The sequence below is a fragment of the Paramisgurnus dabryanus genome, chromosome 24, assembly GCF_030506205.2.
Source record: "Paramisgurnus dabryanus chromosome 24, PD_genome_1.1, whole genome shotgun sequence".
In the NCBI taxonomy this organism is placed as follows: Eukaryota; Metazoa; Chordata; class Actinopteri; order Cypriniformes; family Cobitidae; genus Paramisgurnus; species Paramisgurnus dabryanus.
In genome coordinates this window covers 6,581,286-6,598,098 of record NC_133360.1, presented here as the reverse complement: position 1 = coordinate 6,598,098, position 16,813 = coordinate 6,581,286, and the positions used below count along the sequence as shown (strand labels likewise).

Genomic DNA, 16,813 nt, shown 5'->3' with positions numbered 1-16,813 from the left:
GAAGTCGCCTCGGTTTTAAACACACAAGATGAGTGTACAAAGCTGCTAATTCGATTTTTATGGATACATTTTGATTCCTGTTCGTGTAGTTAAAAAGTATTTATTTTTGTTATGCATATATAAATCACTTTTTAAAAATGATTATATTATGACATACACGAGGGGAAGTCTATAAGAGACACTTTTCTGTGTACACAGAAAAACATTGTCTCCCCGTCGGGGAATCGAACCCCGGTCTCCCGCGTGACAGGCGGGGATACTTACCACTATACTAACGAGGAGTGAGTGTAAAGCTGTGAGCGTGCTCTTTTGTGTCTCACTCCAGGAAACCCCTTCATACATTTAAACCCTTTGTTAGGTTAAATGCTTGTTTAAAGATAAAATGTACAGACTATGTTTTAGATAATAACAATGTGGCAAACCAAAACCACAAACAAAACCCACCTTATGCTTCCTTGAATAGCTTTGGAAGCTCTTTTGCAGCACTTTTGTTTTGTATGTTCGGGATCTATCACCTTTAATGTAGTGTTCCTCATTTTCGAGTCCCTTTGGTTAAAAGTACCTACAAAAGAAACAAATGGAAACGTTTGAAATTCTGCTTAAAACAAGATAAAGTTACTGCATTGGCCGGGAATCGAACCCGGGCCTCCCGCGTGGCAGGCGAGAATTCTACCACTGAACCACCAATGCTCGTATGGGACAATTTCTTCCAGAGAGAGAGTCTTTTTTCATACCCTTGGTGTTGGTTACCACTGAAACCATAGTTTATTCTTTGTCCACAAATAACCACAAATTTATCACTGACTCGCTACAGCAAACATAGCTTAACCATGACATTTGCAATTAGTAAAACTAGAGTAATACTGTCATCAATCTGCATAGAGTAATCAATCTGCAATTGTTTTACTATAAAAACAATATGGCCAATTTTTACTATGAGTTTTTTTTTAAAGCCGAGTTTTGATTTTCTCATCAAAGTAATCAATAAGTATGCTAAATAGCAAAAGATTGTTGTCTTAATGCTTGACTTGTGTGTATACGTGCTTTTAAGAAATAATATTTGTACTTTTGGAATAATGAAATACACTTAAATAATACAATATCAACTTAAATAATACAATATCTGCATTATTTGCTAATTATTTTTTTGCAAATGTGACAATTAAACGAAGCCATGTCAGATTAAAAAATTAACATTTAATTCATAGACAGCTATGACATTAATCATCCACGAGGTGGTGCTGTTCACAAAAAGATTACCTTGACATGCTTCCACGTGCTTATTACACGACCCGTTAAAATAAATCAATAGGGTTAATTGTAGTTGGTTTATTTGAATACACGATTGAGATAATCGCTAAATATCCAGTTTTAATAAGAATGTAATACTTACAAACCAAAGATCTGCGTTAAGCAGATGTAAAATATCGTAACACATTTGGGCACAACAAACTTTAACTTAAAAAATATTACAGCTAACACATAAAACGTAACGTTACCGTATATAAATTAAAAGCAATAGAATATGTTAGAATTTAATTCTAATACAATCGATGTCACAGGATTTCAATACCAGCTAAATATTTGTCTGGGTTTTAATATCGGCTCATATTCAAACTGTTTATAAAGATTTAAGTTAGACCCATTAGTTTTGTATGTTTAATCTATATACGTGTACATCATCCATATAAGTTAAATCGTTACTTGTTTAAAAAAAGAGGTCCATTTTTTTGTTTGAACAACGTTACAGACGATGATTAAAAACAATATATATTTAAACGTTATCAAATAAAACAAAGATAATACATTTTAAAGAAAAATATCTTCGTTTAGATTTGAACAAATATGTAGAAATGTCAGTTAACGTTACTTACAAGTAAAATACGTCTCTTCAAATGTTTAACGTTCACCTAAATGCAGATTTCGACGATAAATTAAAAAAATATTAAATTATTGCTCATAAGTTTATATTCGATAAGAAGTGCATACACATATGAGAAGCCTGTCGAAAGCTCGCATTTTTACAATCAAATTCAAGAGTTTTTAGTCAGGCCTTTGGCGAGCGCGACTTTGTTACGCGACCGATGAATAACATTAAAAAGATGATTTATATTTTCCAAAATAACTAAAACGTTTATTTGGTTGAAAGATGATTTCAAACAAATTTGTACAAACGTTATTTACTCAAAGATTATAAACTTACGAAATGAAGAAATTAATTAGTTGAGATTGAGTGTCAGGTAACTTACTCGTCTCGCTCCTCAACTAACGTGTCGTATTCACTTAAATGTAGACTTCGACGCCAAATTGTTAAAATGAAGTTAAGTTATTGTTCAGGAGCTCATTGTAGACAATAAAAACCAACATAAAGCAAAAAGTTCTCGAAAATGATTATTTTTACCCTTATTTTCAAGGGAGCCTCCTCAGTCAATCAAGCCTTTAGTGAGTGCGACACTGACGGTTACGTCGTCATGACTCACGCGACCGACCAATTAAATTCAAGAGTCCATTTATTACACATTTAATAACCCAAAATGTTTTTTTTTATTTTATACTTACTATATGCAATATATTTTAGAGTCTTTTAAAGTTTTAATTTAATTATTAAAATATCAATAGTAACTTAATTATTACTTACAACTTTAATATTAATGTAAAAATGACAGTGTATATGAAACTATTAAAAATCTACCTTCATGTCAAAACTGTTTAAGATCCCAAACTAGACATGTTGCTAACAGTTCCCTTGAATCAATTATTAATAGACCGATATATTGCAGATGTATCGGGCGGTATTTGGATAATTTTTTTTATATCATTGGCCGAAATTTTTTTTCTTTCAATTTGCAAGTAAATTTCTTTAATATTTAAATATGTTTTTTGAAATTAAAAGACAGTCTGTGTGACTTAATGTAAAGCCAAATTCTGACAGACAACAAAATGACCAATCATTATTCACTTTTTTAAGACACACTTATTCAAACAGTACCGTGATATGTCAGATCCACATTAATTATGTTTTAAGTAATTTAAAAGGGTATATTTAAATGTTCATTTATTTTTACCAATTTTCTGTTTGTCTCTTATTTACTGTGATTACATTTGTGTTATATCAGCCATAGAGCTTTCTTAATATCGGTATCGACCAAAAAAAAAAAAAAAAAAAAAACACACATATCGGTCAACCACTATTAGGAATCAATGTAATAATGCTTATATCTCATATCTCTTTGCTAAATTAATAAATGTATCTAAACAGTGAAGTGAGTTCATGAAGACCAAGATGTACACAAAAAACACCATTATTCATTGAAGTTGCAGGAATCCGGCTTTTACTTGCAAAACAAGTGACTGAAAAGCATAAAAATAGTTATCAATTCTTACATCGTGACTTAGACAGCTGCATTTACTTCGTAACAAACTGTTAGTTACTAAAACGACAAAAAGAGTGTTCATTTACACAAAACATACACATCTAAACTACGAATCCTGTTTTTGGTTAACTACATCAACTGAAAATGCTACTCTTCTTCGATGTACGCAACATACACGATTTCATCACATGAAAGTTTTGTCTCAGGTTAAGAGGAAGTTCAATCTGCCCCTTCAGACAGAGTATAAAGGTGTTTGCTGGAATAACAACGAAGGCACGAGTGACTACGAAAACTAGTCACCGATCGCAGTTGGCATGTAAGGTGCTCTTCTTTTAGGACCAGGAGCATGAGTGGGCTACACAGTTTTCAGTCTTGATATTCGCTACTGGTTGGATTTTTAACCTTTTTATCTATCATGGAACATACAAGGTGTCGTCTTTAGAAGCCGAAGAGTGAAAGAGTCATAAAACACAGATTAAAGTCCTGATGATCCACAGTACAAGTGTAATGAGAGCAGAAGGACAGGGATGACATCCCTCAACACCACAGCGGTCCAAACAGATTTAAAAACAGGCAAAGACCCAAATGAAATGCTTGGAGTTTTGTTTTGGCAACACTGATATGATGTGGACAAGATGGCACACTGGTAAAAACACAAACCAACACCTGGCACAGATTTGAGTGTGTTCAGCAGTCTTTGAGAGAGAGTGTGTGTGTGTGTGCTTTTGCAGACACAGCTTGTTCAGGGAGCGAGGCTAACGGTTGTTCTTCATGGCATCCTTGGCAGCCAAAATAAGAGGAGTGAGACTTGAAAGAGGTTTAGCCAGCTTCAGGAAGGGATGCTAAAGAAAGCAGAAGGTTTGATCAGTGCATAACAGTTACATAAGAAACACATTTTTATGGTATTACTGCAAAAAATTGCTGGGTCTTTGATGGGTTACCTGCAGAAGCTCTTTGCTTCCGCCTCTCTTCTCTACATCCATTTCAAGACAGCGACCCAGAAAATCACGGAAAATGGGTGACAATTTCTCTGGACTCTGCAGCTCCGGAGTTCCATTGGTTGCAATTAGGTAGAGCGCCTAGAAGAGAAAGTTATGGGTCAAAATGTTGTATTACAACTCCAAATGATTGGTAACAGATACGTAGACACCATTTATTACTTCGACATGTCACATTATTATGAAACGCTGAATGATCTCATTTTTGTTTAGATGTTACATTTAACGACAAACGTGTGTATACGTATAACAGATAATTTTGTTTCCAGACGTTAACGCGTAGACACCTAAATAAATAAATCCCAAGGATAGCTTTTTCAAAATAAAAGTCACATCCAGCAATGTAGCTCCTATGATTGGTAGCAAGTAGCCTGACTACGTCAGACTTTGTACTTCCGCTAAATTTCATTACGCTTCTGTACTCAGTCTGAGATACCTCCCATTCAAACCGTTTTCCTCAGGTCTCAAAACAACCGGTCGAATCAACGAACAGAGGGCGGGCTGAGAGCCGTGACGTAGACGCTAAGCGCCGAATGTACGGTTGTAGTTTGTAGTGGACATGGAGGCACAGAAAGCTATTTGCTCTGTTGTGGAGAACTTAAGCCCGAACAAGAAGAGTGTTTGTTAAACATTTTGAATGGAGATTATGTTGTTGCCCTACTCCCGACAGGTTTTGGGAAAAGTTTAATTTATCAACTATTACCGATCTTCAGCGAGAAACTGTGTGCAGCACAGCTTGACGTGCACAACGATCGAGAAATCATGGAAGGGAATTTCATTGTTCACAGTTAATGGTGGAGGACGCGTGGGCAAACATTCTTTGGTGACGTTCCTGATTAACCAGAAAAAAAGGTAGGAAGATTTAATTTACATATGGTTATGGCTGTCTGGTGGAAGAGTTTGAGCGGAGAGAGGGGCGTTCCTCCACTTAGACGTGAGTGGAAAGACACCGTAAGGATAGTGTTTAACTAGCTCTGGCCCGATTTACTTTACATAATCTGCAGAAGTCGTTCATAGCCATGTTAACTCCGGTATATCGCTCGATGGGTTTGTTTTCACATCATATGTGTGTTTTACAGCAGAAATTCGATGCGGCTGAGCCGGCGCATAACGCACATCATATCCAAACGTTATGTGATTGGCTTACGTTTAGACCAATGATTTTAAACTTCAGACAAGCCCCTCCCATGAGAAGGAAAACGATTGTCAATTATGCCCAGCCAGACTCTGTCTATGAAGCAAAGCAAAATAGCAGAGGATGGTTCTACCAGGCTAGGTAGCAAGGGCTACAACGACACAATTTATTACGTCGGCTAGGAAAATACGTCAACGTGGAACATTACTATGAAACGCTGAATGGTCTAATTTTTACTCGTAACGATGAACGCGTGTATACATAAATGCGGCTAATCTTGTATATGCAAATGCGGCCTAATTAAATAAACAAAGATAGCTTTTTCAAAATAAATGTCACATCAAGCAATGTAGCTCCTATGATTGGTAGAAGGGCTGCGACGATACGTAGACACCATTAATTATGTCGACTAGGAAAATACGTTGACGTGCCACGTTATGATAAAACGTTGAATGGTAAAACAATTATACTCACTAGATCAATCAGGGGAAAATAAATAAATAAAAAATCCATACTATAAGTTGCTACGGAGTATACGTTTTGAAGAGGAAAAAGATATACAAGTCATACTGGACTATAAGTTGTGTTTATATAGAAAATGATTTCACAAAATCCAAGCCGAACAACAGACATTTAATCTGGAAGGGCAAGTTATTCAACTAAATAATAGCACAGAACAGCAGGCAGAATATGTGTCCGTACATGTTAAGATAACATAAACAGTAATTTACATGATACACAATTGCATACAGAACATACCTGAGAGGCTGAATAGGCTAAATTAACACGACAAGCAAAATCAAGTTCAAAAAGGTCCCAAAGTCATTCCGCATCACTGAATCCATTGAATTACATAAATACAGGAGCAGAATAGAGAGGACTCTCTCAGCTGTAGACGGTAATTTCTCTTGGTTAATATGAAATAATTTTGACGTATAAGTCGCACCTGACTATAAGTTCCAGGACCTGCCAAACTATGAAAAAAGTGTGACTTGTAGTCCAGAAAATACGGAAGATTAGTCAACTAAACGGAAAAATAATCAAATTATTCAACTAATCAAATAATAATAATAATAATAATAATAATCGATAGATTAGTCAACTAATTGAAAAATAATTGATTAGTCAACTAATCGATTAGTAATAATAATCAATAGATTAGTCAACTAATTGAAAAATAATTGATTTATTAGTTAACTAATCGATTAATAATAATAATCAATAGATTAGTCAACTAATCAAAAATAATCTATAGATTAATCAGCCAAAAATAAAAAATAAATGATAAGCTGCAGCCCTAGATAAAAGTACTAATTTACGCTAAACTGCAGCATGGAACTAAATAAAGTAATTCGATATCTGCATCCCTATTGGCAATCTGCTCATTTGAAGTCCACTTTGTTGCATTGTCCAAGTCTGTTATTCATGTTGCTTCAAATTCCACAACAAATCTGACCTCTGGTTACATTGTTGATGCAAGCTGTGTCAACATACCCTCAGTGGATTCTCGTTGAGGTATGGTGGTTCTCCCTCCACCATCTCGATAGCCATGATGCCCAGGGACCAGATATCGACTTTGGGTCCGTAGGCCTTGCGGGTCACCACCTCGGGAGCCATCCAATACGGCGTGCCCACCATAGTGCTTCTCTTATTCTGTTCTGGAGTGATCTGAGCACAGAAGCCAAAGTCCGCTGCAAAGGAGATAAAATAAAAGCGGAGTTAGAAGTGGGATTTTGAAACGGACATCTATAAACCAAAGAAAGCAGGGGTTGGATGATATTGAATGTCAGATTTTATCCACCATGCTAAACCTTAAGAATCTGTGTATGCTTCAATGTGATCCAACAAAAGGTTTACTGTGTAGATATGAGAACATACTGAGTTTGACAGAACCGTCCATTCCAAGCAGCACATTGTCGCTCTTGATGTCTCGATGAATGACTTGATTAGCGTGCAGAAATTCCAGAGCTTGCAGACACTGCGAGATAACAAAAAAGAGGAAGTTCATTAGCTAAGTGACGCGTTAACTTCCTAATAACACTTTTGAGGCTATATTTAGTACGTACGTGCATGTAATACACCAGAATTAGCTCATTGATCCAAAACGTTCACATTGAGCTAATCTTTTAAAGGAAATTTTTTAAACAAACCTCTCTGCACACTGCTGCGATCTGAGCCTCATCCATGCACGTCTCGGTTACAACGTCTGTGAGCGAGCCACCAGCCAAATACTCCATTACTACAAACAGCTCCTCCCCTACCAAAAAACTGTACCAGACATGTGGTTAACACCTTGTACCCACAGGGTATCGATGATACAGCAAAGTGTTTCATTGGCATATCAGTCTCAAGTTAGTCAACAAGAAATTGCACTTTGCAGCATTTGTAACGTGACATTTAAATTACATATACAGTAGGAAATAAAAATGAGGAGCAGGGTTTACATTTCCTCACTGTGGATGGTAAAAGTGGGCATGTCATGTCAGAATGAGTTTGAGCGTTATGTTAAAGACTCTTTTTGGATTTCATGTTTTGTTATTTAAAAATAAAAGTTGTTACCTGTCTAAGAAGTTGACAATGTTTGGATTCTTTAACTCCTTCATCACTAGTATTTCGTTGATAATCAGCTCTTTCTTGGGCTGTTTCTGGAGGTTGATCTGTTTGATCGCCACCTAGCAAGACAGACAGACATTCAGATGAGAATAGGTGTCATGTATTTTAATATGATCCCCATTTCTCTTTTTCATTACCTCCTGTCCAGTGGCTACGTCTATGGCAGTGAACACTGTTCCTGATGCTCTGTGGGAACACAATTTATTGTGACATTAACTGTGGTGTTTGCTAAGTCAAACCTCAATAACACTCAGGGTTAAACTTAAATCTGTAAACCTAAATAATAGTTAACTTAAAAGAGCATAAAAGGGAAGTTTATTATGAATTTAGTTATCTATCTAAAACTAGCATTTACCCACCCTTGGCCAATCTTCTCATATCGAGTATACTTCTTTTTTGGATCTCCAATGCTGACTATAGTTCCTGTGAGAACAAAGAAAGCACACGCATTTAGTTTAAGAAGTGAAACTACAGAAAAAACATCTCTGATGCAGTTGTGCGGTGACGTACTGAGCTTGTCCATGATCTCCTCGTCTGTCATCTTGCCCTTTTTGGGTCTCTGTCGATCTGTGGCCTTCGACGCGACTTCGCTATCCGGAGACGTCACGGGCGGCGGGAGGGGGTCAATTACAGATGGTCGAGTATACATCTGAAAAATACAGAGAGACATGTTAAGCCCCAAGTATAGTTTGTGTTTTAAGCGTATGCGAATGTACGTGCACTTGCAAAGCACAATTCATTTGACTCGTACGTCATTTGGCGCATGCACATTGCGACAAAATTAAATACATACACTGCAAAAAAATATTTTCAAGAAAAAAATTCATCTATTTTTGTCTTGTTTTCAGTAAAAAATATCTAAAAATTCTTAAAGTAAGATGCTTTTTCTTGATGAGCAAAACAATCCAAGAAAATAAGTAGTTTTTAGACCAAAAATATCAAATTTTGGTGATTTTGTGCATAAAACAAGCAAAAAAATAAAATAAAATCTGTCAATGGGGTAAGCAAAAAAATCTTTAAAAAATTTTTAAACACCAAATTCAAGAAATATTAAAGAAAAATTTGCTTACCCCATTGGGAGATTATTTTTTTGCTTGTTTTATGCACAAAATCACTTGAATTTGATATTTTTTTGGTCTAAAAACTAGACTTATTTTCTTGGGTCCTTTTTCTTGATGAGCATATCGACCCAAGAAAATATCAAATTTAAGTGATTTTGTGCATAAAACAAGCAAAAAAATCATCTCCCAATGGGGTAAGCAAATTTTTCTTGAATTTAGTGTTTAAGAAAAATTTTCAAGATTTATTTGCTTACCCCATTGGTAGATTTTTTTGCTTGTTTTATCTATGAAATCACTTAAATTTGATATTTTTGGTCTAAAAACTAGACTTATTTTCTTGTGTCGTTTTGCTCATCAAGAAAAAGCATCTTAATTTAAGAATTTTTAGGTATTTTTACTGAAAACAAGACAAAAATACAAAGAAACATTTTCTTGAAAATCATTTTTGCAGTGTACTACTTTGAGCGCATACTATTCTGATGACAAAATTTGCATCACGCGCACTACACGGACCATGGCATATTCGTAAAAACTGAACTTTACTTGTAGCTTTAGAAATCCAACCAAAAGTAAGGTTACACAACAACGTTGTAGTAAAAAATTTATTTAGATTTTTCTTGGCATTTTTAAAAAATTTCACACAACGTTGTCCAAAAGAGTTACACAGATCGCCAAAAAACGACTTATTACGTGTGCCAGGCCAGTAGATGGAGTTGTTATTGTGTAAAGAAACACTACACGGCCGTGCACATACACATTCCTCTACAAAACGATAAATACAATCAATTAAGATGGCGAAAGCATCGAGCAGATTTGTTTGCGATGGCGGATGAGGTAAGTTTTTTACTACAAGTGACCCTGGACTATAAAGAGCCAAAATTTTGGAAACTTTGTTGGAGAAGCGTTAATAAACTCAATATCTTAAGCAGCACAAACACAGTCCTGTAGGCCGGCATTGTTTTTTTGGTTATACTCACGCATGCTTATAGATTGAACTAACACAGGCGCATGACATAATCGTTATCACATATTTGCGTTTTGTAGTTTATGCGAAGGTGTCAAAAAATTGCACTTTGAAAACCCAGAGACGGCATTGGTGTGTAAGCCAAACATCATAAAAACTTTCTAATTTTCGGATGGAAACGTTGTCGTGTAAACATGTTGAAGAAGTGGTATTTAGTTTACATGTTAGCTTTAACACAACATTTCATGTTCGCTTTACTTTCTTTCTTTTCTTTTAAACGCCATGCCAGCTTCTATGGCTATATTCAATAAATAAAGTCTAATTATATAAAGCAAGACTAGAAAAGATGTTTAAAATTAATTGTATCTAAAAATCGTAGAACTATGTTTGGATTAACTTGATTAAAAAAAGATTTATCTTAGGGATATGTTCGCTTTACTACTCATTGTATAGAAAACACATAAAAAAAAATATGTTTCTTATTTCTGTGTTCCACAATAAAGCATGTTGGTTAGTTACATGTGGGTAAATATGACTAAATGTTTATTTTCAAGTAAGCTGTTCCTTTAATGTGACTTATGGGTTCTTACACTCTTGGTGTGTTCTGGTCTGGGTGCGACAACAGGTGGTGGCGCCTCCTCGTCATCATCTTCCTCATCATCGTCAGCAGCAGTTTTGATTGGAGATGAAGGCTCTGGTGTCTTCTTTACAGGCTATGGTTCAAGACAACCAGAATGAGTTTGTTTGAAACAGTTTGTCCTTCTGTCAATCTTTAGGTTTAGATACATACCGATTGTTCACCAGAGGGAAATCCATCCTTATCTGTATAAAAATCAAGCATAAGTCACTTGATACTTCTGCATTATCTCACAGGATATAAGATGTTATGTTAACATCAAAACAGTTCAGACCTGAAGAGAAGCTGAGGTACTTTTGCCGCCCGTTTCCTGTGGAGTCGTAGAACTTGAGGACATCTAGAACAGCTTGAGGGTTCTTCTTCTGCTCGGACTTGGTGATGTTGGAGGTCTGCAGTAACCTCGCCCACTGCTCTGGCATTCCCTAAAAAAACAACACACCAGCAAAAGCATTACATTACATGACGTGACTGGGCTATATACCAAATTTAACTAGACGGTTACATTACAAAACATCATATAAAAGCAAGTTTGTGTAGCAAGACTGGATTTTATCAAACAATATTATCAGCAATAAATACATAAATAAACCAAACTAAATACAACAATAACTGTTTGTATATAGATTGTATAAAAAATGATTAAGCGTGGATAACAAATAAACATGCAAATATATTAGGGCTGGACAAAACTGACCAAAATTCATATCTCTGTAATTTTGCGCCGAAAGGGGGTATATACTATGGTTGTAAAAATACAGCGTTATGGACTGATGCATCGTACCTTAAAAAAAAAAAAAAAATATATAAATGTATATATAAATAATCTATGCCACGCACAAAATATCGATGCACGTTTATTTTGACACTCTCCCTGTCCTCATTCCTTGACGTAGCGTCCAATTACGTGCTTCCGCCAAATAACGAATTTTCGTTTATTTTAATGTGCTAGTGTCTAAGTGCTAAGTGAATGCAATGCCGCAACAAAAGTGTTGTAGCAACGAAAACACAGCAAAAGAGACCAAAGACGTTGTGACTGTTTTCGTACGCAAATCGTGCGTTTGGAAATATTTTGTATTTGGAAAATGAACTGGACAAACAGATTGCCAGAAAACCTTTGTCAGCTGAAACACCAAAGACTTTGACTGTTGCCATCATAAGTTTAATTTTATGTGACACATTTTACCTTACTATTTATTTTTCTTTGTTTTAAAAAAAAAAGGATTTTTCTTAATTTGTTGTTGTAAATGTCCCACATTTTTTTTGCAGAGATGTGCAATTTAATTCATGTTATATATTTTGGTTGCTAGGGCTGGGTTTGGTATCGATTCAGATTTTCCAGATCGATTCAATTTCGATTCACAAGCTATCAAGTCGATTCCATTTCTCTGCTAGATTTACGGTTCGGTTTTTATACTCGATTCTTGGTTCACCTCAATGAATATAGATTTAATACAAATTCTATATTTATAAAAAAAATACAGCAAGTTTACAAGTGGGTAATTAATAAAAAGAAATTAATAGCCACAAACCTGTATATTAAAAACTTTTATTTTAGGTACACTTGGGTACATTAAAACATTAGAACCCATCTCTAATTTTAAAATGCATACAATTATGTTAAATACAAAAATGTATGCTGAAAAAAGTCAGAACAGTCAAATCCTTGATCAAACAGGATCAGGTTATTTCATAAAAAAAATTATTTGTGGCCTTTGACAATCGATTTTGAATCGACCACATAAAAAACCCAGATTAAACGAAAAATCTTTTTTTTTTGCCCAGCCCTATTGGTTGCATTAGGAGTGATTATAAATGTAACTGCTTAACCAGGCACGTAATATTAAAGTTTTGATAAATTAATCGAAATTGCATCGAATAAATGTTGCCGGAGATAAACGATACTGTATCGTATCGCACCGAACTGTCCAATTTACACCCCTAGTGTTCACGATCAATAGCACAGTATTTTCTACAACGTTAAATACCTTTTTACATGCAAGTCAAAGCCGAATGTGAGATTTCACAATAATCTTTTTAAAAACAGCTTATGAAAATGACATTCAATAACAAAAATAATTATAGCTTGTAAGACTGTAAGTCACTTTGGATAAAAGCGCCTGCCAAATGCATAAATAAATAAATAAATAAATTATATATATATATATATATATATATATAATGTAGGTTCAAAATTAAAAAGTTTTTAAACACTTATCTATGAATTTATGATTATAATTCACAACTATATATATACAAACACATAGACTCGTACCGTAAACTCCCCGGTAACAGCGTCGAATCCCACATGGATTGTGTGTTCAAAGTCTGAGGGTGGTGAGATCTCTGGTCTTTCTTTATCTCGGTCTTTCCGTCGACCACCTGTGACATAAATTCCACAGACATCATAACACCACATTGCCGAGTCTCACTTTAACACGTCTAAAGTGCAGTGATATTGCAACTGTGTATTAGTGTGAAACCAGGTGATGCATCTCAAGAGGCCACGGCTTGTACAGTAACACACGAAACGGATTGAAAAGTCAAAACGAAACAGCTACAAAAATGCACACGAAACCGGCTGCTACTTTTAAGATGGACTTTATGCAACATCATCACAGACTAGATTTTAAAAGTTCACTTATGCAAAGTCTTACAGTGACAGACAAATTAGGCACAAAGTTAAAAGTTTTAATATAAGGTTCAGGTTGTGTTTGAATAAGTGTATATAAAGACACTCACCCTTCTCGGCCCCTGAGAAGATGGAGATGATCTTATTGCGAGGTTTCTTCTCCTCCGGCACCGAGGGAAGGGGCTTGGAGCTGTGATTGGCGGAGAGCGCGTGGTCCTTCCCCCCACCGCTAAAGATAGTGCTGCTCATCCTTACGGGCGGAGCGGGCGGCTTGTCATCCACGTCCCCATTATCACACATGGTCCCGGAGAAAGGGTTTAGGAAAAGAGAAGGAAATAAAGGAGGAGTGGGTTCAGGGAGAACGTTCGGAGCGAAGCGGGAGAAGATAAAGAAGAGAAGGAATTAGAGCTGGAGAAGAAGAGAAAAAAGCGAAGGAGAAGCACAACAGGGAGAGACGGAGAGATGAGCGATGCGGACGTAAAGCTTCAGCAGGAAACACTAAAGCACATCGACCGTCCAACTCCCATATGCACAACACATAACCAGTGGTCGACCGATATGGATTTTTAAATGGATGATATTTCAAGAATACAACAATAAAATGGAAACACTTACTTTATAAAGAGGTTGTATTTGTTAACATCAGTAAATGCAGTACTTGACATGAACTAACAAAAAGCAATATAGTTTTCAGTATTTAGGTTAGTTATTGCCGATACAATAGTTCATGTTAGTTTATTGTGCATTAACTATTGTTAACAGTTACGACTTTTGACTTTAAAAATTTATTAATAAATTAGTAAATGAGAAGTCAAAAGTCGTATCTTATTAGTTAACGCACAAAGAACTAACATGAGCTGTTGTATCGGCACTAACTAACAGATTTAAAAAAAAATGCATTGGAAGTATTGGTTATTGTTAGTTCATGTTAGCTAATGCATTTACTAATGTTAACAAATAAAATCTTTTTATAGAGTGTTACCAATAAAACAGCAAATGCTACAAAACAAACACAATTTTTTTATTTAAAAAATCTCCTAAACACAGCTTTACTTTTTTTTCAAATATAAGTTAACTTTGTCAAAAAAATGTGTAGTAAATATTTATTAAACTTTAGAAATGTAAAACTTGTGTGCGAACAGTATATTACAGCACATATCCGTATATTTACAGTATTATAATTGCCCCCAAAATAATATTTTTTAATACTGGGCCATATAAAGGTAAGTTTTTAATTGTAATAAAAATAACATTAAAGTGAAAATATTTTTTAAATGTCCTTAACTTTTTTTTTCTTAATTCATAATGTAATTTATCTATTTTATTTTCCTGACAATTTCATTAAATTCAACAAAGAATCTTGTTTGTGAAAAACCCACAGCAGTCGACCTGAAGCCCAAAGTATTAAAATGCTCATCACCAGGTTTATTTTAAAGCATGAAGTCACCCAAATCTAAAGACATGCGATTATTAGTGGTTGTCAATATTTTATTTTATTTCTGTTTTAATGGCCGATACTGAGAAAGTAATGTGGCCGATATTAGATGGATAAAACACAAATGTAATTTTTGAAATTGGTAAAAAAATAATTTGTTATGCATAATATTTATTAAAAAAAAATTACAAGACATGTATACTGTGGATCTGACATTTTACGGTACTGTCTATTTAAGACTTTGTTGCTAAACCAGAGTTTTTTCCGTTAAAAGGTGAATAATAATATAATTTAACTGTCTGTCAAGTCTTTTCATTATAATTCACAAATTTAAGGAACGGAAAGATTTATTGGTCGATTAAACAGATTTATCAGTTAATGCCAACAATGTAAAAAGTCTGAATATCGGCCGATATGCAATTATATATATATCGGTATATAACTATGATTATTCATAACCAAATACAATAACCTCAGGCCTTCTAACAAATCTAAACCTACCTGGTACCCAATAGCTTAACAAAACTTCAAAAAAATTTTTAGAGTAAGTGTTTTAAGTGGTTTCTAACTTAATGTAACCAATGACTTAACCATCAGGCCACATATAAAATCCCACGTTACAATTTGGTTGACCAGATTTTCTATTACTACAAAGCATAACCCACAGCGTTTCACACCTATACCAGACCAACTACCTCTCCACTATACTTTGATTTACTAACAAATAAATACAACAATAACCTGTTTACATTACATATGAGTGGATCCCATTGTTTTCAGTAAGGTTTGTGCTTTTAAGATCTAGTATCTTGAATGTTTGCATATATAGACTGAAATGACCCAGGCCAGCAAGACCAAGCAACAGATATGCAGAAGAAACCTGCCACAGATAAACCAGCAAGCCTACATACATAAATACATACATACAGTAATAAAAGACTGTGTCTCAAATCCTAGCGAGCTCCTTACCTAGACTGCATTTGTGAATTTCATTGTGGCGATAAAACATTCAATACGAACCATTTTGGGTACTAAACATGAAAATGACCACAAATTTGCCGTTCACGTAGTGAACACACTTGGTTTTGAGACACAAGAAGAGAATTTCGCGTTTTGTCGCCACTCACCTGTGAAACTAAGCTTAAAGTTCACTTTAAAGAGCTCGAATGGCGCCGTCAATCGTTTCTTCTCTCCGGTAAGGAAGTGGGGGTAAAGTTAAACCCCCGTCCGATGGTTTCTGCGCAGTTATTTGATGAATATTGTTTATTTTTTTGTAGTTTTTGTGTTGATTTAGGGAAGGGGAGGCGCCCAGAAGCGTCTCTTTCTGCCCTCGCCTGCAGCAAACAGCCAGACGACTGTTTTCCGGTACGATGGGATTATGGGGAAACGACAGACAAAATAAAAGCCTCTTTTAATTAAATTATTATGAAAATGATTTATTTTAATTATTTAAAATATGTAATTATTCTATTTAAATAACATTAACGCAGAATTATATTTTATTAAAATAACATTAATATTTAAAAATATGTATTTTTTTGTTGTTATTAAAGGGGTCATATTATGATTTTTTTTAAAGATGTAAAATAAGTATTTGGTGTCCCCAGAGTACGTATGTGAAGTTTAATCTAAAAAAAACCCACATATAATTTATTATATCATGTAAAAATTGCCACTTTGTAGGCCTGAGCAAAATTGCCTGGGCCATTTGTGGGTGTGTCCTTTAAAATGCAAATGAGCAGATGAAATGCAAACATTGATCACAATGATGGTGGTTTGTTGCAATTGAAACTTAATTATGCTGTCAAATATCTTTTCTCTCTTTGCACTTAATAGCAGTGCCGTGGTTGGATAGTGCAGATTAAGGGGTGGTATTATTGTAATTGGCCTTGCTATCTACCTCACAAAACAGGCAAAATCAGGGGTGCGTTTCCCGAACATCGACGTTACTTGCTGCTGAACCAACA

At 35.0% G+C, this 16,813-nt stretch overlaps 1 protein-coding gene and 2 non-coding genes across 4 annotated transcripts; all 3 read right to left on the bottom strand.

Moving 5' to 3' along the window:
• Positions 1 to 209: 209 nt before the first annotated feature.
• On the bottom strand, positions 210 to 281 carry trnad-guc (transfer RNA aspartic acid (anticodon GUC)). The gene has a single exon. It is a non-coding gene; the product is annotated as a tRNA-Asp (tRNA).
• A 338-nt stretch (positions 282 to 619) lies between these two features.
• trnag-gcc (transfer RNA glycine (anticodon GCC)) lies at positions 620 to 690 on the bottom strand. The gene has a single exon. It is a non-coding gene; the product is annotated as a tRNA-Gly (tRNA).
• Positions 691 to 3,315: 2,625 nt separating this feature from the next.
• On the bottom strand, positions 3,316 to 16,201 carry pak2b (p21 protein (Cdc42/Rac)-activated kinase 2b). 2 transcript variants are annotated; one of them, XM_065244438.1, is made up of 15 exons: positions 15,974 to 16,201; positions 13,522 to 13,819; positions 13,055 to 13,161; positions 11,057 to 11,204; positions 10,936 to 10,967; positions 10,736 to 10,858; positions 8,631 to 8,769; positions 8,480 to 8,543; positions 8,258 to 8,306; positions 8,067 to 8,179; positions 7,658 to 7,775; positions 7,386 to 7,485; positions 7,002 to 7,198; positions 4,316 to 4,453; positions 3,316 to 4,216 (listed from the first exon to the last, which is right to left on the bottom strand). In XM_065244438.1, the coding sequence occupies exons 2-15, from the start codon at positions 13,709 to 13,711 to the stop codon at positions 4,130 to 4,132; spliced, it is 1,605 nt and encodes a 534-aa protein (XP_065100510.1). In that variant the 5' UTR covers positions 13,712 to 13,819; positions 15,974 to 16,201; the 3' UTR covers positions 3,316 to 4,129. The 2 variants fall into 2 exon arrangements, with proteins under 2 accessions (XP_065100510.1, XP_065100511.1); XM_065244439.1 differs by having other exon boundaries at positions 13,522 to 13,681.
• Positions 16,202 to 16,813: the final 612 nt, after the last annotated feature.

Excerpts from the sequence above, each read along its gene's own strand:
- pak2b (XM_065244438.1), bottom strand. The coding sequence starts at position 13,711 with ATGTGTGATAATGGGGACGTGGATGACAAGCCGCCCGCTCCGCCCGTA. Across the intron at positions 10,968-11,056 it reads GTACCTCAGCTTCTCTTCAG|ATAAGGATGGATTTCCCTCT; the intron begins GTCTGAACTGTT and ends ATTTTTATACAG. Across the intron at positions 8,770-10,735 it reads GACCAGAACACACCAAGAGT|ATGTATACTCGACCATCTGT; the intron begins GTAAGAACCCAT and ends TGTATTTTTCAG.